We start from the raw sequence: 24,648 nt of genomic DNA on the forward strand, positions 1-24,648 counted from the left end.
AAACACCTTGTGTTTGCAGCTCAACACATCTGCTGTGACAACTGGGGCTTTGTTTTCCTCCCCCTGCAGAAAAAGGCAAAATAAGGCTCATTCCCCACTCATCTCTGACAAAGCTGTTTCTGGGTGCTTTAGGGAGAGTTAGAGTGTTACCCCTGCCTGGGCAGTTTTACATCTAAAGACATTTAATATAATGGAATGGTTTGTGTTGGAAGAGGCATTAAAGCTCATCCAGTTCCATGGGCAGGGACATCTTCCACTGTCCCAGGTTGCTCCAAGCCCTGTCCAGCCTGGCCTTGGACACTGTCAGGGATCCAGGGGCAGCCACAGCTGCTCTGGGCGCCCTGTGCCAGGGCTGCCCACCCTCTGAGTAAATAATTCCTTCCCAATGTTGAATCTAAATCTCCAAGTCTAACCAGCAGCTCTCCTTCCCACAGCCCAGGTCAGTGACACAGCTGCTCACCTCCTTGCTGTGTCTTAACCTGGATGGGGTCAGACAGGGGCCCGTCCCCCACGGAGGTGAAGGCCAGCACTCGCACGGTGTAGGTCTCGTCCTCGAGGAGGCTGCCCACGGTGGTCAGCAGGCTGTCATCCACGTTGTGCTTCTGCCAGTTGCTGACGGGCTGGTCAGGCTCCATGGTGTAATAGACACGGTACCCTCGGATCTGCCCGTTGGGCTCCACCGGTTCCTCCCACTGGATGATCATGGTGGTGCTGCTCAGCATCCGGCCCTGCACGTTGCGGGGAGCACTGGCAGGAGCTTGTTCCCCAGTATGAGTGACCACTGACTCACTGGGAGGCCCCTGCCCGATGCTGTTGACTGCGGAGACCCAGATCTCGTACTCGGAGTTGGGGCTGAGCCCCCCGATGCTGTAGCGTGTGGTGGTGATGTCCTCCTTGATCTGGTATGGTCCATCCTGGCTCTTAGACTTGTACTCAATGACATAGTAGGACACGGGGTCTGGATTTCCAGAGTCCCAGGTGATGGTGATACTCGTTGCTGTTGTCTCTGTCACCACTGGCGTCCCAGGAGCCTTGGGAAGTGCTGAGAATCAGGAAGAACAGGCATTTAAAAAAACCCCACAGGTGCTGAAATGGTGCCTAATTGGGCTAGTTAGGGCTGCAGGAGCAGGAGGCACAGCACCAATCCCAGCAGCTCAGGAAAGTGCTGCTGGAATATTATGAACCTAGTTATCCACTCTATTATCCTCCTTAAACTGCTCCATCAAAGGCAAAGTATTCAGCCAAACATCTGGAATCATTAGCACGGGCTGCAGCTGCACATCCGCCGGCTCCCAGGGCAGGGAGGGAGAGCAGCTCCTCCTTCCCAGCACGTGCTCGGATCTCCCGGACAGCTCCACGGGCAGGGAACAGCACAGGCCGGGCTCTGCTCTCCAGAACAAGTCCCCATAAATGCCGGGATTGCTTCCTCTCAAGCCACAAAGCTGTGTTAATCCCCATCTCCCCCCTCCCTCAGTCAGGAGTCCCCCTTGGAGCCTGCTGGGGACTGCACGCTACCCAGCACTTTAACTGCACCTGAAATGTGCTCTAACTTCACCTGTTCTCAAGCTTTATGTGCTGTCCTCACCACACACTTTAGACCCTTTTCAACCTTCCTTTTCAACCTCATCTTATAATGGAATCCCAGAATGGTTTGGGTTGGAAGGGACCTTAAAGCCCATCTAGTCCCACCCGTGCCATGGACAGGGATACCTTCCACTGGCCCAGGTGGCTCCAAGCTGTGTCTAACCTGGCCTTGAAGCCAAACTTCTCTAGACCTGATCACAGTAAAGCTCAAACTTCTCCTTTCACCTTCTGCCTGGGAGAGCTACAGGTGCTCACACACAGGAACAGAGCAGGGAACAGAATCCAAACGAAATTACAGAAGGCAGAAGGTACCAGCAAGGTGAGATTCCCCATCTGAGGAGATGGAAGCAGAAGCAATCTGCCAAACACAGCAGCTTTTTAGATTGAGAGGGTAAGACAGGGAAAAAAGGGAAGGAAGGAAATACTCAGGAAAATAAAGAGGATCTGAGTCCAGCCTCAGGCGTCCTTCTGCTGGCACGAGAGCTCCACTGCCTGTGCAGAAGCTCAGAGGGGGTGTCATGCCAATATTCTCTAGTCCCTACTCATTTCTCCTGTCAGACCTTCCTCAGACAGATCACTGATACAACAGGATTTGTTATTTTTGTTATTATTCCTCCCCTTCTCCAAGTGTTTTTCCTCTCCCCTCCCACTGATCCTTTCCCACCCCGTCTCTCCCAGATCCCTTGTGGGCAACACCAGCACTCGGAGCAGACACCAGCTCACACAGAGCTCTACACTCACCCAACCTCAGGGGTTCCTGCTTGGGTTTAATACTCCCCTGCTGAGGACAGAACAGATTGAAGATGGCACCCATGCTCCTCTTGGGAATCACTAGCTGGAAGCCGGGGTTATTCCCCCTCTTGCTGAGGCAACAATGGCCACTAAGATGCTGGAACTAAGCTCTACTGCAAGGGTTCACATGCCAGAGATCCTCAGGGCCTTGGCTGAATCTCAGGCCTTGGAACAGGATGGCATGCAGGCTCCAAGCCATCCAAGGCTCCTTGCACAGTGCCCAGCCAGCCTCATATGCCAGGACAGACACAGCATGCGGGGACTGGAGTCACAGTTTTCTTCACAACAGCTCAGGTGTCCTAAAGCGAGGGAAGGTCTCAAGCCACCAGCTTCCTCTCCACTGTGGGTTTCCCTGTGTGTAGGATCCCTGAGCACACATGCACAGATCCCAGCACGGGGCACTCATGGTGCACAAGTCTGTCCTGCTGCTTGTGCTCGCAGACCTCCACATGCACCCACAGGTAAGGACAGGGACTGACACTCCTGCAGCCGGGCACCCAAGATCCAGCCATGGTGTCCCTGGCCATGCACACACATCCCACTCATGCATGAGCACCTGGACATGCAGGACCATGCCCCTGTGCATGCACACACACACATCCCACTCGTGCAAGAGCACCTGAACGTGCAGAACGGTGTCCCTGGCCATGCACACACACCCCATTTGTGCAGGAGCACCCGGACATGAAGGACTGTGGCCCTATCCATGCACACACACACACCCCACTCGTGCAGGAGCACCCGGACATGCAGGACTGTCCCTGGCCATGCTCACACACCCCACTCGTGCAGGAGCACCCAGACATGCAGGACTGTGTCCCCCGTGCAGGTCAGACAGCCACAGGCTCTCCCCATGCAGACACACAACGACACAGGCACAAACCATGGGACATTCCCACTCCGGCGACATGTCCCACCAATGCTCCCATGCACCTGGCCAGGTGTGCCCTGCACTCATGCTTGGACACTCAGCTCTGGCCGTGCCCCCACGCCCGCCTGGCACGTGCCCACTCCCACACGTGCAGCCAGGACCCTGCTCCCACTCCCTTACATTTCACCGTGATCTGGGCAACGGCTTCTATGACTCCCAGACTGGACATGGCCACGCAGGTGTAGTTGGCAGAGTCCTTGACGTCCGTGAGCTCCAGGACGTTCCGGCCCACGGGCATGTCATCCTCGGGCGTCAGATCCTCCGCTCCCTGCATCCACTTCACGTAGGGCATGGGAGACCCCACAGCCACGCAGGTGATGTTGACGTTGCCCCCGGGCATGATTTCATGGCTGACAGGGAGGATGGAGAAGCGAGGGGCCACACGGCGAACTGTGGACGAGACGCACAGAGGTAACAAAAAAACAAAACGGAAAACCAAACCAAAACAAACAAACAACAAAAAAACAAAGAGAAAAAAAAAAAAACAAAAACAAAAGAAAGGAAAGAAAAAGAAAGGAGAAAAAGAAAAAAGAGTAAAAGATAATTTAAATATAGATGGGGCTTGTCATTGCTTATTTTCTTCCTTCATTAAAAACAAAACGAAAAAACAAAGAAAGGAAAAAATCAAAAACTAAAAACCAAAAAAATTAAACTCCAAATAAATTTGTACTTCACAAACAATATATAGAATATAGACATAAAAGCGGTATTTCATAGCAACAGGGTTCCATTGATCAAGATTAGACCCATCACAGCACAGATAAATACACAAAAATTTATTAGCAATTTCTCATCTTTACTGGCAAGAGCTGGCATGGCGAGCGCCCAAACTTCTCCTCCGTGGCCGCTGGGGCCCCCAGCTCCCCGCTCCACACCCCAGGAACCTGCTCCTCCCTCTCCCAGTGGGGTCTGAGTCCCGGGTCCCCTTCTCCCGAAGGAACAGCCCATCCACCACCACGGCCCAGCGTGGTCCAGGTGCCCCCTACGGAGAGGGGCCCTCTCCCACCCGGGGCTGCTGCAGAGGTGGGGTGGGGGGTCAGGAGAAGGTTGGGATGGGGATGGAAACTTCTCAGCATTTTGCCTTGTTGGACCCAGAGAATTCAACAAAGAGAGAAGTGTCACATCCCCAAATTCCTGACGCTCCACTTGAGAAGTAAAAAGCAAAAGGATAAACGAGGGAGGAGAGGGAGTCCCCGGAGTGGGACAGAATTTAGTTGGTGTCTGCGTGTGAGAAGCGTCCAGGGGAACACAGCCCCCCTGGAGCGAGAGAGAGTGTGGAAAAGATGAGAAACTCTAATGAAATTTTTGTGGTTTTCGGGTATAGAAACCCTAACGAAGCCTCTTTAAGATCTGACACGGTTCCATCGATAGATGCAGCTCTCAGAGTCACAAACATCATGCAAAATAGGTAAAAAAGAGAGAGAGAGAAAGAGAGAAAGAGAGAGGAAAATGCAGAGAAATACAATTTCTGGGCGGCAGCAAATGCCCACATGGATACTGGATAGAAAGTGAGCGACAGATAAAGGAAGGAAGACCAGGAGAAGGAGAACAAGAGGGGAAGGGAGAAAGAAGAGAGAGAGAGAGGGAGGGGAGGGGGAAACCCACTTTAATGCTGCATACTTTTTCTAGCTGATGTGACTCAATGTGGTGGCTCACATTGTCACATCTCAGCCCTGGCGGAATAATAAATAGAATAGAATTAATAAGAAAAACAAGGTAACGAAACTTTTAACGTTGAGAAAACAGTGACATGTTCTGTGCATCTCCTTAGCAGAGAGGTGGATGCAGCTTCCAGACCTTACACAGGAAGAACATGGACGCAAAGGGGAGGCTGTGGTTTCCTTGGCTCCATTTTCTGAGCTACCTGGGCTGGCTGGAGGGATGGTGGGTGCCCTTCCTTAGGGGGGGAAAGCAGGGGAACGGACAAAGGAGAACGTGTGTGGATCAGAGAGGCCCTAGGGAGGGGGTCAGGGCAGGGTCTCATCCCACAAGAAAGAGAAAAGGATACAGGACCCAGGGAAAACGCAGGAACAGCAGCAGCTGGAGGGGAGCAGGAGTGCAGGATTCCTCCAGCCTCAGGGACAGCCATGCAGGAACTGCCTTAGGCAGGGTGGGAGAGGGGGCAGCAGAGTCCGGAGTGCCGGGGGGCTGAGAACTTCCCGTTCCTGCCGTCTGTCCCCAGGTAAGCTCCGCACAACCTGCCAGTGCCTCATGCCAAAGCAAAGCAAAGGACAGCAGAGCTGAGCCTGCCATTGTCCCTCCCGCTGCCTTCAGATGTCCCCTGGAACTGATGTCTTGGGGCTTGCTAGTATTTATCTTCCAGCTTTATGGATATTTTCCAAGGGCAAGGGCACTGCCAGGAGAGGCAGAGGCTGCTTGTGGGGCTTTGGCAAACAAAAGCCAGCTGCAGCCCCTGCATCGTCCTGCAAGGTGACAAGGGACACTGGCACAGCAAGGTCTGCTCTCCCCATCGGGCTGTCAGACCCTTTTCTGCAGGAAGCAGTAGCCAGGAACCAGCACTGGGAGGCAAGGAAGAGAAGATTTCCAGATTGGTGGCATGAGGAGCTCAGAGGCGGCGAAGGGGAATTTCTGCATGCACGGATTTGCAGAGAGAACGGGGGGCATGCCCTCAGCTGGGGAAAGGATTAGGATGTGGAGGGAGGGACTGCAAACTCTCCTGGCCACTGACACTAGAAGATGATTTTCTACCTGCAGAAAGGTGTAGGGGGCTACCACAGTGTTTGTTCCACCTCAGGCACCAGCGCTGGCTCAAAGGATCAGGCAACCTGCTCCTTCCTCCCTCCTGACACTATGGAGAACACTCAGCCCTAGCCACGAGGGTACATCCCTATTTCCTACATCACCCTGCTTCCCACTGCTTCCAGGGGTACCACACTTCAGAAAATGGAGCCAGGTGGAAATCACACCTGTCACAGTCTGAGACAAGATGGAGAGAACTTGGAAAGAAACAAGTGGGGTCAACATGCAGACAGATCTGGGGTGGGGATGACTCTTCTGAGGGGGGCTGGTATGTAACCTTCTGGAGAGGGGAGGCAAGGTGGGAAAGGTGAGGAGGAATGGGGAGACACATCCGGACAAGATCCGGTCAGCAAACAGCATCAACAGCAACAAACAACGGCAGGTGGGATGCAAACACTGAGTTGTCATGGGAACAGAACAAGACAATTAATCCAAACCGAAGCTAATCGCAAAGAAATGAAACCCAACTGAAAGAGAAAGGGAAAAAAAAACCAAAGAAAAGAAAAGAAAAAAGAAAGAACAAACCAGAATTTAATAACTGAAAAGCATCATCTGATGTAGGGCGGAGTGCTGAGAATCGGAGTCTGAAGGGAACCGACCGTTCCTGGCTGTGGTTTTTGGGCAGGAAAGGAGAAATCCACTCACAAAACACAAGCTCAGGGGCTGCGCAGAGCACATTCCCAAAAATCTGCAGAGCAGCCCTCCCCTCCTCCTGATAGCTCCCAGGGGTGCAGGTCAGCCCCGGGGGTCTCAGGGATCATCACTTTAATGGCATTTGTCTTTCTCCAAGGGAAGCACCCAGCACCCCTGGATGCCAGCCCTGGGCACCGCCTGTTCCACAAGAAGGGAGAATTTGGACTGGGGCTGATACAAGCCCAAAACAGGCAGCAGCACTTCCTTGGTGCATCCTGGTTTAAAAAAATCTACACTCTCCTGTGTGCACAGATATACCAACATCCACACACTGACCTAGGATGGGAAAAGAACTCCAATTAAATGTTGGAGACCTCAGAGAGTCCCCTGGATACAGCCCTGTGATGGCTCAGGGCTGTGACAACCACAACAGTTACAGGGTTCATCTCTGGCTACCCAGAGCCATCAGGCTGCTGTTTATTTTAATTGCTACACTTGCATTTGGCTGGAGACAGGGAATTTGTCAAGCTGAGAATCCCTGGGTCAGCCTTTAGGTCAAGGCCCAGGAGGAGGAGAGCCGTGGTGGAAAGGAAGCTGGAGATGGCATCAAGACAAATTTCAGCTCTGGGTCCAGCTCCACAGCAGCTGAAGGAGGGGAATTTGACACAAAAAAAATGGGTGAAGAGATTCCTTCAGTTTTGCTATGGAACACTTTCAAAGGATCGGGAAGAACGGAGCTGCCCTTTCTGGAAAGGAAACATTGGGATGGGGCAGTCAGGGCTCTGCTTTATAGACACCTTTCTAATAATACTTTTCCCAGTTTCTGGTACAAGAAGGACCTTCCCTGAGTTCCAGAGGCGTTTGGTTTCCAGGACAGCTTTGCCAGACCCCGCATGCGTACACAGATGTGCATGCTCCATGTGCAACAGCTCCCGACGGACACACACAAGCAGGCACACACAAACAGACATTGTCCATGGCCAAAAAACTCTCAGGAGCTTTTTTTTTCAAACAAGGATACAGCTTGTTACGGATAGAACCAGATTCCAGGACTGGAGCTGGATGCTTGGGATGCAAGTTAAATTATTTCAACACAGAAGCCATTTCGGAGGCACAGGAAATTTTCTTAAGCGCAGTTAGTTATGAGTCTGTTTAATTGTTGGATAACCATTTCACACTGCAAATCTGCACCCCAAATTGTGCTCTTTTTTTAGAAACAGAACAGATCCATAACTTTTCACACCCTTGGGAAGCAAATTGGTTTTGTTGCTGCTCACGGAGGCAGAGGTTGACCCAGTTTGTGTTCTGTGAGTGGCATTTTTGGCTTTTTTGGTCCCAATCAGCATGGCTCAGGCTCCCCACCACCACCACTCGGGGTCCACAGGGTGAGAGGTGTTTCTGCAACATTTACAGACCTGATTGGAAGAGACACTGGGAGATTCAGGGTTGACTTCTGCAACACCAGAATTCATCTTTAAAATGTGCTCCCATGGTGCTGCTAATGAGAGGAACCTGAGGACCAGCCAACCAGTTTGTGCTGAGGAAACCCACCAGCTGCTCTTTTAAAGCCCCTTCCAGATTCCCCCAGAGAGAAAAAATGTTGGAGGAGGAGTGAGGTGGGGGAAGGAGAATGTCCTGGACGAGAACCTGTCACTTCAAACCCCGATTCACATTAAACCAACTCAAAGAGAAATGCATCTTGTACCTTAAAGAAGGAATTAATTGAAAAAGGAAACAAAAGAAAGTGAAGTGACTGGTTGAAAGCACCAAACAAAACCAAATGGTATTAAACATTTTGACACTCAGCAAGCTGCTGCTCCAAATGAGGTGAGAAGGCGGACATTATTGGCCATTTTGGGGAGACAGGAGTCATTCCGTCTTGCTCCAAAATGAGGAGGGGTAGGGGAAAGGGTGCCAAAATAATGTGCAGCCTCTACATTATTAGTGAAGCTTAGATTACACCTGTCCTCCCCTCCCAAATGTGGTCTGTCCCTGCCCCTGCGTGTCCGTGCAGCCGCCTCTGCCTCCTCCCTCTCCCGCTCCAATTCCAGGTTTGTTCCGCTGGGGCGAGACCTTGTTGGGGTTTGGATTTCCGACCTCCGCCCCTCCACAGGACGAGAAACTTCCCTCCTCCTGCCATCTCCTTCCTCATTTCCTTCACGGTAAATAAAAATAAATAAGTAAATAGGTAGATAAATAAAGAATGAGACCAAGGCTTGGATTTGGTCTGGAGGAAATCCATTACCTTCCCAATAATTGTTACTTTTCACTTAGAAAACCACATTAGCTGAGCGACAGGCTGGCTGAACATCTCTGGTCTTTTGTAATTATTATTTTTTTTTCTGTTGTTTTTTACAGGATTGAACAGAAAATCATCAGAATCCAATTGTTTTTCAAACAGCTCTGTAATTTTAAACACAGACTTGACTGTTTTAGTTTTTGTTATTTTAATTTGACAAGGTGTAATCTAATTTTTTCCCCTAAAACAAAGAGAACAGCGATGCAAAAGGTGTAAGAGACACAGGCAGGCAGAGATTTCGAGATCAGTACAGCACAGTGTTCCTGCAAAGTGCCCTCTATAGAGAGATAGTCAAGTATATACATAGATATATACACAGTTTGGATTTTGTTTTTTTTGGGGGGGTGGCTTTTTGTATCCATTTCCATTTCCTGATACCCTTGAGAAATCCTTCTGCAGAAACACAGTGAAGTTTTTGTTTGCTTGGTTTGGTTTGGAACTAGAATTTCAGAGCTGAGGACACCCCAAACATGGACAGGGCGCTCCCCCACCCACAGAAGTGCTAAAATAACCCTTAAAAACCATCCCGGAACTCTCCATCCCTCAGTTTCAGCACCTGGCAGCTGGGCACTGCAGAGGCACCTGTACAGCCCAGTGGTGGTTCTGCCTCTCTCCTTCTCCATTAAAGAATTTATCAATCTAGTCTAAAAAGGTATTAAAATTCCTACAGTTTAAAATACCAATGACTGTTTTGACCTTGTGGCTATTTGTTAAATCTCTAGTGCAAGTGGAATTATTTGCTTCAACCTCTAAGTGGGATTGAAAGGGAAAAGCTCAGCAATGGTTCCACCTGGAACCAACCAGCAGCTTTGGTCTGATGGTCAAATTACTCATGAGCCGAACTTAACCCAGGCTACAGGCTAAATTACTGCTTAAATTAGTCACATTTTAATCTATTTTGAAGTTTTATTTCCTGAGGTGCTCAGCACACTATTCCTGCCCTTTCTGAGGGTTTTATTTTAATTGATTTCCACTAGTTCAGCCCTTACGTGCTTTGCCCTGGCCTGGTTTCATCTTTGGTCTCTCAATGAGCTGGGGTTTTCCAGAGAGCCTTGGGAGTTACTGGGAACGTTCTCAGCAGGACCTGGGCTGCAGAACCTGGCTCGGGGTGACAAAGCTTGTGCTGATGGTGACAGGCAGCAAAGGCAGGGCCTGAGCGGGCACTGGGCTGCTTTAAATGCCTGTTGAGCCATTTACAGCTCCCTGGGCTGGAAAAGAGCAGAGCCACGAGAAGCCCGAGCAGAGAGCAGAAAGGATTATCCCTGCAGCATCCCAGCTGCTGCCTTTGGTACCTCCTGACAGGGCCCCACTGTGTGAAAAAGGGGAAAATTCATAATTCTGCTAAATTCAACCACGACAACGTGTCCTGTGCCAGCAGCAGCAGCTCTGCATGCTCGGGAGATCTGAGGCACAGCCCACACGGCTCATCCCTCCTTCTCCTTGTGACGTGGAGGAGCACAGGGACACGAGGTCCTTACGCACAGGGCTCCAGCCCAGCCAGCAGCCGGATTTTGGGATCAAACCAGAGCAATCAAGGTGGCTGCCTGCAGCTTCCCAAATTAAGAGGAGAGCTGCCAAGTGCTCCATTTTCAGGGGACAAACCAGCTGTGGCCACAGGTCCTGGGTGAGGGGACTCGTGCCCTCGCCGGGGTAATGGCTGAGCCCCTCATGTGGTCCCTGATTACGGACAAAAACACCACAGAATGCTTTGGGCTGGAAGGGACCTTAAAGATCATCCAGTGCCACCCCTGGCATGGCACCTTCCACTATCCCAGGTTGCTCCAAGCCCCAGCCAACCTGGCCTCGGACACTTCCAGGGATGGGGCAGCCTCTCAAACACCACCACGGGCAGACAGCTCTTAGTTCGCAGGATTTTGAATCCATCCTTTCCTGCAATCACTATGGGCCACAAGTTTGATGGCATTTGTGTCCCTAGGGATACAGAGAAGCATCCAAGAAGACTTTTGAAAGCCAGGTGAGCTGTATGGCTCACACAAAAACCAGGATTCTCACTGAGGTGCTGACTTGCCCCTAGAACCATCTTTTCGCCGACCACAGGTGAACCCTGGACAGCTCAGCCTGAACTTCCACACACCGGGGCTGGTGGCAGAGGTCACCTCACCTGCTTCTGACCTGCTCTTGTCTCCAGAAAGATACCTCTGCTTCTGACCTAGGGCATCCCCATGGCATGATCTGACCTGTAATAACACACGAGGCAAACCCTTAACCAGTAATTCCAAGACGGTGCCCATGGTTTGGGCTGGAAGGACCTTAAAGCCCATCCTGTTCTTACCCCCTGCCAGTGGACACCTTCCACCAGACCAGGCTGCTCAGAGACCAGAACCTTAGCAAACCACACAACCTCTTCTAGCCAGGTATCAAATCTCTATTTCCTCACCCAGTGTCATTCCAGCCTATCATGATTACCTCCCATTTAGGTTTAGTTTATTGCTGTTGATATCATTATTATTGTTTTTTATTGGCTCTTAAGGAAGAATTTAATCTTCAAGCCTTCTCAGATCACAAGAGATTCTTAGCAGCAGCAGTGCAGTTTGGCCATGTTAGAAATACTTTATAAAAGAGAAAATAAACAAATAAAAAATAATGGTGTATAAATCCCTTTTTAATTGCACCTAAATCCTGAAACTCAAACTCCTAGTCATGAAGGAAAATCCTGTAATTAGGAGTGATTATCACCTTTTAGTCCTAGGCAGGAGGGAGGTGGGATGGGAAAACCTTGTTTCAAAGGCTATTTCTTTTCTCTTGGTGGTTTTTTTTTGTTTGTTTTTTTTTTTTTGTTTGTTTGTTTGGGTTTTTTAATAGAACAAGCTTTTTTTCTTTTTCTTTCTTTAAAAAGAGCCTTGGGACTGAGGGATGTTTTTTGGCTATTGTTGGCATCCAAGTCAGAAGAGCCAGAGCTGGTCTCTTCCCAGAGAATTATCAAGAGCGCAGCATTTGGGAGTGGTACCCTGGTACCTACGGGGAGGGGAGAGACTCGGAAGGGGAGGGGAGAATACCAGCACTGAGGGTCCGAGCACTGAAATCTCAGCATTTTAAGAAAAAAGAGAAGGACAGACAGAGAGAAAGAGAGAGAGAGAGAGAGAAAGAGAGAGACAGATACTGTGTCAATACTGCACTGGATTTCTCAAAAATCACACAGCTTTAATACCTGTGCCCTAGGAAAGCCACTCCTTTGGTAGCTGATTGAGAGGTGAGGACTGAGGGCAGAGGGAAAGGCATATCCACGGAAAGGGCTGGCATTCGGTTCTGCACAGGGAAAGCACCAAGCACCACTGGTACCACTGACACACTGCAAACCCCCTGTTCACCCTCCCATGTGCCTCACCCGCTTGGGATGCACACATGGGAGGCAACAGGAGCTTCTTGGGGATAAACAGGGAGATGAGAAGAGGGAAAAGAGGCATTTTCAGCTCCAATGTCACCGGCCAGATTGCTGCTGCTGTTTGCAATAGCTGCAGCTGCCAGATGTGCCCCAGCACGACTCCAGTGCCTGCACAGCTGCAGTTCTCTTCCCACGCTCCTTCAGGAAGGAGGGCTCTACCTTGGCTGCGCCTGGCTGGGTTTCAAGGCGCCTGCACCAGGCAGTGATGGATAAATCACAGGGAAGGAAGGGAAAATGGGGAGAGGCAGAGCCAGGAGGCAGCTGCCTGGCTGCTCTTCCCTCCCAGCACTCCCAGGACAAGGTGACACCTCCTCCAAGGGATTCTGCCAGGCTCTGCCTGGCCATGGGCTCTCCATGCACTCATGGGTGCTCCAGGAGAGAACAGCGTGGGATTTGGGAGCAGCAGGAACCTCTCTGTCAGTGCTGACAGCCCCCTGATCCTGGTGTTACTGGAGGGAACTGGGCAGTGACCAGGGAGCGAGCTCCCACCTCTGGGGAAGCCCTTCGGACCAGGGCCAGGGCTTTTCTTTGTGTGCAGGAGGTGGAACAAGAGCCACACCTCAAGAAATAAATAAGCAACAACGTGACCCAGGGTCTGCTCTAACTCTTGGAATGACCCCCTGGGTTCTCACCATCTTTTCCACTTCCCAGATCCCTCCCTCCCCCAAAACAAAGGCTTGTCCCAAATAGCAGGGCTTCCATGGACAGGCGTTAGAGCTGTGTGACTCCTTTCCTCCTGGAGGGATTGAGGAGTTCAGTTACCACCGGGTGGGCAGGAACACTGGCTTCTCACAATGCGTTTGGAATAAACTACAGCACAGCATAACCAATCAAAACAGAAACAGGAAATCAAGAGAAAGCAAAAAACCCAACAGAACCAAAAAATTTGGAAAGTAAGAGTAAATCCACTTCAAAGAAACCAGAATTGTATAACGAAAAGAAACTATACATATTTATATACTGAAAAAATAATTCATAATTAATTTAAAAAGTGGCATGCAAAGAAGATTGTTACATTCTCCTATCATGCATCAGGCCCAATGTCCAAACGGCAAGGTAACCATGACGACAAAAAAGTGCAAGAACTCAGCAACATTACCAAAGGATGCATAGAGAGGCCCACAATGCAACTCAACTCATCTCCGCGAGACCCGGGAACGCGCGGGTCTCGCTCATCTTAAAGATTTCTTGCTTTTTCTCTTTTCATTTTTAAAATTTTTTTCATTTTTTTTTTCTCTTACGAATGTAAAAATGTGGGTAAAGAAAGTAAAAAAGAAAAAAACCACACCAACCTTCTCGTAGCTCTGAGGGATGTTAAGGGGGTTTGATGCGGAACACAATGACATGAGGAGAAGAGAAAAATAGGGGAAACACAGAGAGAGTAAAAAAAGGCCTTCTCAAGGCTGTCAGCTGCAAATTGATTGATTTTTTTTTCTCTTAACCAAAATAAAAAGAAAGGAAAAAAAATGAAGATAGTAACGACCCTCTTTCCTGCCTTCCTAACACTCCCCCTCCCATCCCTTTAAGCCCAACCAAGCTCTGCAGGGAGGCCAGGCTGGGAGCAATCCTAGCTCAGAATCAGCCCCCCACAGGGATGCTGACCCCAGGCAGGATTCTCCCTCCCTTCAGTCCTTCTGCTCCTCAGACCAGGGGAGCGGAGCCGCCCGGGCAGAGCAGCCCCAGCACGGAGCAGCCCAGGCCGGGTCCCCGCTCCCCCTGCTCCCCCCAGCCCCACACCCAGCCCTGCTCACTCTGACTCCACCATGGGACTGAATAAGGAAAAAAGAAATAATTAGAAGAAGGAAAAGAAAAGCAAAACCAAACCAAACCATTTCCTTGCAATGTTCAAACTTACAACTCCTATCCCAGGTGGTCTATAGAGACAAGCATGTTATGGGAGAAACAAGTCAATTGGAAACACAAGAGTGCTCGAGACTCTTTTAAAACAAAAAACGGGAAGAAAAATGTGCATGAACTCTCCCTCCCACCAAAGCAAATCCATTTCAGAAATTTGTTACCTTTCCACGATATTAACACACAAGAAACAAGGAATTAAACAGCATGAAAAACACCCAAACCACAGGCCGAGCTGGCACACGCTGTGTTCTGCACTCTCTCGGCAGGTTAGTGCTGGTTTGCAGGCTGGCCCAGGTACACACGGGCTTACTGGGGTAGGAACAGGGCTATCACCTGGAGCCCTCTCATCCAGGTGTGGAGACAACACCGTGTTACAACCTTTGTCTCCTGGGTAGTTTCCGAGTGGCCAGAAAAGTAGAGGAAATTTATAAACAAAACAATAATGAAAAATCCCCACATTTTTCCTGTTTCTTTTCTTTTTAATTTTTTTTTAAGAACCCAAACCATTCCAGCTAAGCTGTCTGCAATGGATTCAGCCCTGAATTAGTATCAGATCCAGATTCACGTTCCCAAAAGCGGAATTTCGGGGCCCAGGCAACAGGGCAAATTTCAAACGCAATTTTCCAGCTGGCCACAAAAGGCTATTTAAAAATTTAGCTTGGAAACATTAAATTATTAAAAGCCTTCTCTCCATGTGCATGTGATTTAGTGAGCGTGAGACACGAGAGAGAGAGAAAGAGAGAGAGAAAGGAGTGCACACAGGAGCATGGCTCTGCATTGGACTGCAGATTAACGTGAGTGTAGGTGGGAGGCGCTTCCTCTGTCGATGGGATGGAAATGGGAACAGTTTGCTGGGATGTAACTTTCCTGTTTTCCTCCCAATGGTATTTTTTTTTTTTTTTTTTTTTTTTAAAAAAAAAGCGAGAAGGACCAGCCCTGCTCTCTCATTACCAAAAGGCTTTTTGCTGTGGAAAGATGTTAAACCAAAGCTACACACAAAATATTACAGGTCAGAGAGAACAAAATAAGAGAACATGGAGAGGCTGCTGGCCCATGGGATGGGAGAACATCGAGGGGGCATGGAGCAGAAGCCAATCCCCCTGTCATGTGTTCCCCTGCTATGGGGTGAAGGGGCTGTCACTGGGGCAGGGATGGCTGCTGGTGTCCTCAGCTCTGTGCCCAGCGTTTGTGCCCAAGGAACCAGTGACAAATTACTGCTGGCAGAGGGAAAAGCAGCTGGGACTGAGGGGGGCAGTGACAATGCACCCTCCTGCTGCAGTCTGGTGGTGCCCAGGAAGACAGAGCTCCGTGGAGGGGGCTGAGAGGGTCCTCCCCTCCTCTCACACCCACACCAGCAGAGCTGAAACCATCCCGCTTCCAGAGAGCAGGGATCCTTCGGGAGAAAGGGGAATTCTGGCCTCTCCGCAGCCCAAGGGAGTCATTCCCCTGTGGGCTCTGCAGGCTGGCCCTGGCAGGTTTTGGGCTGCACTCTCTTGGGTCACGCTTGACTTGGCCGTGGGTGAGCCAGCCCTGCCCTGCTGCCCCACAAGGGTGGCGGGGCGGCGCCGGGGAGTTGGGGGTGCACCGGGGTCCCCCCGCGCCTCTGCCCGCTCCCACCAGCGCTTCCCCTGCTCGGGCCGGGCGGGATGGGCAGCTGGGAGGGGAGCCCGGAGGGTGTGTGCCAGTGAGCCGCTGTGCTCCCTACCTCTCACGTAAAGGTTAGCGGGGGACGAGTAGCGCACCCCGGCGCTGTTGCTGGCCACGCACTCGTACTTGCCCTGGTCCGTCTCCTCGCTGCTCTCGATCTGCAGCCCACCTGTGAGGGGAGAAGAGATGGCAGCACAGACACATCATCACCACTCTGCTGGCTTTGAAGACAGTCAGCAGCCCCAGTGGACACTGGCTCCTGGCTGTGCTCAGGGCTGGGGCCGCACATGGACCCAACATGATGAGAAAATTTAATCCTCTCTCTGTAGTGGGTGTTGCTCTTTGTCCTGAACTCATCAGCAAAAGCACCAAGTTTTGTGGCTTCTGCAATGCAGGCGTTCTGCACCAGAACTCCCGAAATCAGCCTCAATAATCCATATTACTGTGATCCCCAGAAATCCATCAGCAGGCAGTTGACTTTCCCTTGCTCAATTTGAAGCAGTGACCATAAAAGTGAAAGGCTTTGTCACCCACTGCCTGGAGAATTTCTTTCACTGCTGCTTTTGTTTTGTGCCCAATACCTGCTCCTCAGGAAGTCTACGGGAGATAAGAGCCCCTGTGAAAAGCACCTTACTGATAGTAAATACTCCCCAGGGAAAACCCTGTAAATACTGCATTGGAACTTCAAAATTGCCTGCATGGTTTACATCATCTGGGCCAAAAGGATTAAGGTTTTTCTTAAACTTGTGTATTATTGCAGGCTACAGGAATATACCCAGAGCCCAAACCAAAGATTCCTGTCAGCAAATATGCAGAGAGATGCAGCATGGAACTACATGGAAGAAAATTGCCTCATTTACCTCAGAAGGCTTCATCCCTGCAAAACCCCAGTTAAAATACATACTACATAAATAATTCAACAGGCTCTCAAATGTTTTATGTATTAGGAGTACATGATTATACTACAGATATGGACAGAGCTCACATGTGGTAAGACTCTTAACTCCCATCTCTGGAAAAAAAACCCCCACCTAAATATGAAAACCAAACAATTCCAGCTCAGTGTAATAGTATTGATAAAATCTTAAGTGAGAGGAGTGCAAATGAGATCATTGTTGGTTGCAGATACAGCCTTTTCAGGAAGGAAAAACCAGCGTGTTCACAGAGGAGGACACAGAGCTCACGTTCCTCTGCGTGTGCGTGGGTGGGAACAATGCTGCTGGGGGGCCGTGGGGCTGGGAGAGGATTTGGGACAGGGATGGGGTGTGAGTGCAATTCCCCACGGCATCCCCTGTGCCTGGGAGCTCCCAAAGGCAGAACAGAGAGAATTGAACCCCCAAAACCCTCACCGAAGCCAGTAAACCAAACAAAATCCATTCCAAAAGAATCTGCGGGTATTTCAGCACAACAGGAGTTAAAACCCAAACTGGCTGGAGCTTCCCACTGAGCATCCAGCTGAGCATATTTCATATGGAATTACAGCTCTGCTGTTGGAGAGCTCCATTTGGGTGGAAAGCTGGCTGGTGAGTTTTCCCAGAAATTTCTGTTAATTTGGACAAATCTGTGGGTTGTTTCCATTGGTTTCAGATACATTTTCTGTGCAGCTCATGAGCATCACTGGCCTGAGAGCACCCAGGGGAGATGAAGCCCCACTCCAGAGCAGGAAGGGAACCAGGGACTGCAGCGGGCAGCTTTCCCAGGGGAATAGGGGCTCACTCTCCCTCCCTGCCCGCTGCAGCTCTGCTGGTCAAGGCAATGGCAGAAATGAGGCTGCAAAGAGGGTGAGGAGCGTTCAGCACTTGTCAGGAGCCGACAGAGATGATGTGTGAAAACGTAAATCTCACCTACAGCACCTCCTGTTGCTTTTACCAGCAGAGAATTATGGAATTTTAAATGTGCCAGTGGAGACAAAACCAAAGCAGGGTCTTCCAAGGGGTGCACACCCAATTCCTCCTGCCTTTCAGGCAGCTTGAGGTCAATTTTTGACTCCATTAAAGAGACAGTGCAGAAGCTACTTACCATGGATCCTTCCCAGAGAAACCTAAGGGTAAGAGAGTGGGGAGGAAGTGGAAAGAGGCTCTGGAGCCAAACAAATGAGTACGCTGAGATGGTGAGTGCTGAAGATCTGCCTGAGCAAAGGACTGGAAAACTCTCATCACCATCAGCAGCTTGGAAGCACTTTGCACCAATCAAGAGAAGGTCCTAAGTATTTACCAAGCTTTGAAAGCATTTAATGCTCGAGATAAACTTCAGTCCTTCATAGTCCTGGAGAGATTAGCTCTTAAAACTCTGCCATAAATCTGAGGCAGCACAGCTGGAGACGTTATTAGAATAACAGTATCAGTATTACCAAGTGCACCCAGCAAACAAAAAAGGACATTATAACCATAGATAAAATAAAGACAGGTATAAAAAAGAAATATTCAGAGGTGAAGCAGGACAAGAAAACATAACAACAACACGAATCTGTATTGAGCACAGGGCAATGAAACGGGATCTGTGTGGAGAGAAGTGTTTGGAGAGTGGGTGAGTGAGTGAGCTGCGGTGTCTTACCTCGGATCGGTGTACCTTCTGCAAAGAAAACAAAGAAAATGAGTGAAATGACTGCAAAACCCCAAACACCTGCACTGCCTGTGGGAAAAGGACCTGAGTCAAGGAAGACAGTTCCCAGCAGGAAACTTCTTGGTCTATCTCAAATTGCAGGGACACTGAAGAGGGCTCAGGCTACTTAAGGTGGGGTGCCCTTTTCAGCAGCCCAATCCAGCTGGCTGTTTGCAGAGCCTCCGTGGCTCTCGGCTTCAAAAGTCTTAAGACTGGCTCCATTTCCTTGTAGGAATGTAAAGAAACCCCTCAGGCTCTCAGCTAACATGACTGTTTGCTACTCACTGAACACACGGTGACCTTGCATTTACCTTCACCGCTCCTGGGGACAGGGCTGGCATCGGGGCTGTGTCAGCCCGGGCAGGGACAGGGACACGCGGGCACCTTGCAGCACATTAAGCTGCAGGTTTGATCCCACCTTGGCCAGCAGAGCCCCAGCTCCAAACTTTAGCTATTAGCACAGATGTGTGAGGAATTCAGTGCTCAGGACCTCTGGCCATCCCTGCTACACTTGCCTGTGTCTGCCTCTCCCTTGGATTATTTTATTCCAAGCCCCTCCTGTTATCTCTCAGTGCCCAGCCTCGGGCAGGGCTCCCAGGTGGGAGGGAGTGACAATCAGGGGTAAAACCCCCGTCCCCATCTGACCTCCTGAGGCTGCAACCAAACCATCTTCCTTTGAAAACACGGCAGGTCCTTTTGCTCACAGTGGCATTCAAAACTTATCCAAGAAGGGCGTTTAGCTGGTGGGTTTTTACCCCAATCCTGAGAACAGGGCAGATCCCGCAGTGCCAAGTATTGCCTCTCCCTAGGGAGAGATGCACGAGCTCCTCTGCAATGGTGACACTGCTGCCACTCTGCAGCACTCCCAGCCAGGGCTGTGAGCACATTAAATGATAAATATCAGCCTCTCACCCTCTCCTCTCCCCTGGTGAGTTATGATCCTGCTTTACACACAGGGAAACTGAGGTAGGGGTGAAGCAACTTGCCCAAGGTCACGGAGGGAAGTCTGGCAGAGGCAAGAACAGGAGCCAAAGCCTCCTCCATGCCAGTCTTCTGCCTTAATCACCAAAAACCCCTTCCCTCCTTATCTTTCAGCCCTGCTCATCCTTCTGCTGCGGTTCAATCCCCCATTCTCAGGACAGAAGGTAAAAATATAGAGATACTAATTAGAGTTCACCTTTATTTTTCAAAGGAGCTAAGGGAAGAGAGGCGTTACAGTGTTAGGGATTAGACTCTAGTTAGACTCAGCTTCTAGTTACGGGGTTAGGTTATTAGCTAGAGAAAAGTTAGCATCTAGTTAGGGTTAGGAACTAGCTAAGGTTAATGAAGCAGGTTGTTAGCTCTCAGGACAAAGGTTGGAGAGACAGTGCTTGGAAGAGGTGGGGGAGCGTGGACTTGGGCAGATCCCCACCCAGGAGGTGGCAGGAAGGTTTAAAAAGCAAGAGAAAGAGAGAGAGAGAAAGCAGCAAAGGTTATAGATCAATTCAGTGGAAATAAAAACAGCCTCTGATACATCCTTCTGTCTCAAAATTGGAGTGAAAATCTGCCATCTGTGGCACCAGTATGGAACAAGGCTAATGGGAAGAGGGTAGAGGAGGGGAAGAGATCCCAACACCACCCATGGCTCAAAATCTTCTTTGGCCTCGGCTAAGCCTGGCAGTTTCCTATAAAAGTTCACTCTAATTGACAGCAGAAACATGCTGGAAGTTAGAGCTGTGCAAGCCCAGGCACAACAGCAGCATTACCTTCTTGTGCCACTGCAGGTTTGTCACTCCCTGCCCCTTCTGAGCATCAGCTATGCCCCTGGAAAGGGGCTGTCAGCAGCTCTGGGAGACAGCCTGGCCAGGGGACAGAGCTCTGGGAGAGCAGGCAGTGCCACCCTGGGCTTCCCAGGCCTGACTCTGGCACACAGGGGAGGAGCAGGACAGCTCTGGGAAAATGCCCCACACCAGAATTTCAGTCACAATGAGCTCGAGCAGCACTTTGGGTCGGGGCACAGACACAGATGGGAGATTTTCACTGTTGGAGTTTCACATCTAACCAGCTCCTTGTTCAACACAGGGGCAGCAGGAGGGTGTTGGAAGAGGATATCCCCTCGATTAATTATTCTGAGGAACTCTGACAGGTGCTGGAGAGTTTGATATGGGGTCGTGGGGGTGCTGGGGAGGCACCTGCACTCAATACCTAGCTTGCCTGGTGTCCTGAACAGGGCATGAGCACATGCACGAGGCTGCCAGGGTCCAGGGCACAGCAAGGGCACCAGCTTTGCAGGACTACAGGAGGAAGAGCTCACCCTGGATGCTGACTTTTGGAGTGAAAAGCTGGTTTTGAGATGCTACGTGCAGACTTTCCACACGGCCTCACACAGCCTCCCTGGCTCTGCAGATCTGCCTATTTAGGGCAAATTTTGAGGCTGCATGAGCCCAGATGGCCAGCCTGGGGTTTAGCAGCAGAGGCAAAAGGCAGCTTAAAGGCCTTGCCTCTGGATTATAAAGGCCCAAGATGGTGCCAGGCAGAATTCCCTGTGCAGGTATCCCCCTCTGTCACCGAGGACAGGGTCTGCTCTCCCACCATCCCTTCCCCGCTTTCCCACACGCTGAGCTGCCTATGGATTCTCTGAGCCTGGAAAAGAGGAGAGGAGGACAGTCACCATTGCCATGGCAATGACAGGAGACACATCCCCACCTTCTGTCAGGCCACGTGTGGGAACACGTGTGTGCTGAGCTCCTCTCCCGAGCCTGGACTCAGCTTTCTGCTCCAAACCAGCGGCAACCATTGGGGTCTCCTGCAATTCCAAAGTGCTGGATCCTGGCTGACAGCTGCAGTTCCAACATCCCCAGTAACAAAGGGGGCTCGGCACACGCAGAGACTGTGACGGGAGCTCTGCAGGCAGGTCCTGCCTTCCCGGGGCTGCAGAGGAGCTGGAGGGGGCTCTTCCCTTCCTCAACCCTTCCCCACAGCCACTGGCCTGGGATTTACAGCTTCAATTTGGAAATGCTGCACCCCCAGTTCTCCCTCCTCCTCAAAATGCCAATAACCCCGTTAGATGTGAAACTCCAAGACCTCCTGCAGGTGTGAACACAATTATCACAGTTCCAGGGAACAAGCTATTGTGTAATTGGGGAATTCCAGGACAACTGTTGCTAAGATACCAAAAAAAAAATCTATCCAGTGTTAGGAGGTTCATATTTAGCTGTTATCTCTTTATACAGATAAATTAATTAAAATTATTATTACTATTCTTTTTTTTGTAGCCTGCAATACCCCTGCAGAAATTAATTTAGAGGGCAGAACATCCCTACTGAAAGAGTTAGTAGAAGAAATGCAGAGCATGCCTCTCAAGAAGCTGTTACAAAGGAATTAGTTTAAAGGGCAAGGGTTACAAATCTGCACATTAGCAGGTTTGGGGTTTTTTCGTTTGATTTTAAATTTTTTTTTAATTGAACAAACTTACCAAAGGTCTCTGAATGTTAAATAAAAAGTGAAAAGAAAAGAAAAGAAAAAAGCTTGTTATAGCCAGTTATTTAGAAAACAGAAGACACACAAAAGACACAAAAGGTTTTAGTGTTTGAGTGCTGAGGAAGGTGGCTGAAGGCTGCCTCCCATGTCCCCCCTAGATGGCAGCTGAGCAGAGGACATTGGCTTTGCCTTCTGCTTTAAGTGTCCCAAGATAAGCAGAAATATCTGTCTTCCAAGGCCTCTTAAACTCCTGCCCAACCTGGATCTTCAAGGCTGAGATGTTGATGATGTCTGAGGGAAGCAGGGGCCCACACAGAGCTTCTTCCCATGCTCCTCTGACTGACAGTTGAGCTTTGCACTCAGCCCAAACCTCCCAAGCATTAAAAGATTCCCAACTGCTTGGAAATTTTATCTGGAGACGGAAAGGGGAAAAGCAGAAACACCAGACAGAGAAAACCCACTATGGTTAATGACGTGTCACCCGTGTCTTGGTTAGAGTGAAGACCCAAGTGGGTTCCTGGGATGATGGGAATATAATGACCATGGTCTTGGAGGTCTGTTTGTATTGCCAGCCAAACACTCAGACCCTGAAGACCATCAGCAGTGTCCCGGAGCACCCCCAGTGCCCTGATGTGTGCTAGTGCCACCCTTCTGGTGGCAAAGTTTGTTCTCTGGAAAGACAAGTTTATTAAATTAAGATCTGACTTCAGCAGCTCAAACAGGCATCGCCTCACTCACAATCCCACGCTCGAATCTGCCTCGGCCTTAACTCCCTTGCACAGAAACAAGTGCTGACACAGTACAGATGTCCCTAATGTTTACATTCTGCACTTTCACAGCCCTTTCTTTGCAGAACATGCAAGTTTTGGAAGGCCATGAAAGCAGATGAAACTGGAGAACTGGGAAGTCCTGACTGCCCAAGGATCTGCACTCCCTGACATACAGGCAACAGGTTTGTGCCCTGAAGACAACAGGGATGCTTCAGGGTTTCACCAGTTTACTAATTTAAAGCAGCTGTAAATGAGATTAAATCTCAGCAGGTATCTTCTATTTATCAGAAGGGTCAAGGGTTCACTCTGAGGTTAATCAACTCACTGGAATAAAAAGGCAGCACTCAGGTGGCTTCAAGGAAAATACCAGATCAAACCGAGCTAAAGAGTAAAGGCATTCTAGCAAGATGATGAATGTATTAAAAATAATCTGCCTGTGCATTACTCACACTTCAGATCGTGGTCACAGAGCATAATATAATTCTAGTTTACCTCTCATTATTTATGCTGAGTGATTTTTTTTATTTGCATTTGCCTCAGCTGTTACGATAAAACAGGGAGGTCAATCTCATCTGTGTTCGTGGGATTCAACAAGCCGTTCTAATTCAACAAAGCAGTTTAAGGATCTGCTTGTAACTTTGCTTCACTGAACAAGGAGGCATTTATGCAGGTGTGTAAAAGCTACATTAAACTGGAGCTATGCTGAAGCTTTTCCACTGGTGGCCCGTAGAACTAAATATCTTTATTTTTAGAAAGAACTAAGAATCTTTGCCGAACTGAGCAAGAGAAAAACCAGGTGTTTCCATGCCTTGCTGTCCAGATCCAGCAGGACAGAGTCAGAACTGATTTCTCCAGGGCCAGCAGAGATCTGGGCAGGAGCAGCTGGTTATCACTTGACTGGAGAACTTGTGAAAGGTCTAATACGAACAAAGCAACTCCAGTTGCCTCACCAAAGCCTCTGCTTTTCCTTTGCCTACAACAGTGCCTTTCTTTTGCCAAAAATACTTAAAAATGAACACCTTTTCTCTAGGCTGGGTCAGAGCAGTCAGCCCCAGCAGTTTGTGAAAAGGATTATTTCTTGGGCTAGTTTTTGTCAAAAGGTAGAACTTGCAAAACTTGCTTCATTTTTGCAGCTGTCAATGGAAGAGTTTTATCAGTAGTACTCAAAAATAAATCCACCTATGCCCTCCTTGCACACACTCTCACACAGAGAACCGGCAGATTTAACAAGTACAGAAACAGCTCCTGAAACGTGAATATTAAAGAGATGTCACGTTGCCACACACACAAAACAGCAAACAGAAAACAAACAAGAGAGACAGATGGACAAGCAGATGGGGAAAGATGGAAAACTGACAAGAGCCACGGAGCTGGGGTACATCTGTTGGTGGAGATGGACTCCATGGGCAGAGCACCGAGGGGTCACTCCGGAACACTCCCAAGTGCTCTCCAGCGATGGCTGCAGGGACGTGGTGCTGGGGACACCCTGCAGGAGCTCTTCTTCCACACCAGCTTTGAGAGGCTCCGTTTACACCATCATGTTTGACAGCAAGAGGCTGCCTGAACCACAGACCCTACACCAGGTGTGTGTGGTCTAAAAAGCTGTGTCTGCCACAGTGGTTCTTTCTTCCTTTGCCAGTTCTTGCTCTGAGGAACAAACCCTCAGCCCCCATCCAGGCTCCAGTTTCCCCTGAGCTCAAGAGCACCACGATCCAGGGAACTCATTGTCTGGATGGGCACCAGCTTCCCTGTTGACATTCCCTTCATGCCAACTGGGCAGCAGAGAAGACCAGGAGGGCTCAAAGTGGAAAATACTCCAACCACTCTTGGTGTAAAAACCAAAAAAACTCAAATGCCCCAATCCACAGCAGCGGGGCCTGCATCTATCAGCCTTCTCCTCTGCTTCAGGACC

The 24,648-nt window shown here is 49.7% G+C and overlaps 1 protein-coding gene across 19 annotated transcripts in view; it reads right to left on the minus strand.

Moving 5' to 3' along the window:
* Positions 1-24,648, minus strand: part of PTPRS (protein tyrosine phosphatase receptor type S) — a 149,204-nt gene that overhangs the window by 41,117 nt on the left and 83,439 nt on the right. For 11 of the 19 annotated variants that reach the window (XM_032092824.1, XM_032092822.1, XM_032092821.1 and 8 more), the window contains 6 exons: positions 21,962-21,970; positions 18,460-18,477; positions 15,965-16,075; positions 13,695-13,706; positions 3,428-3,697; positions 461-1,042 (listed from right to left, as the gene is read on the minus strand). In XM_032092824.1, coding sequence (XP_031948715.1) covers positions 461-1,042; positions 3,428-3,697; positions 13,695-13,706; positions 15,965-16,075; positions 18,460-18,477; positions 21,962-21,970 — 1,002 coding nt within the window. The remainder of the gene's footprint in view (positions 1-460; positions 1,043-3,427; positions 3,698-13,694; positions 13,707-15,964; positions 16,076-18,459; positions 18,478-21,961; positions 21,971-24,648) is intronic. The other 8 variants (XM_032092830.1, XM_032092820.1, XM_032092819.1 and 5 more) reach the window with 3 other exon arrangements.

The sequence above is a fragment of the Corvus moneduloides genome, chromosome 28 (genome assembly GCF_009650955.1).
Source record: "Corvus moneduloides isolate bCorMon1 chromosome 28, bCorMon1.pri, whole genome shotgun sequence".
NCBI lineage: Eukaryota > Metazoa > Chordata > Aves > Passeriformes > Corvidae > Corvus > Corvus moneduloides.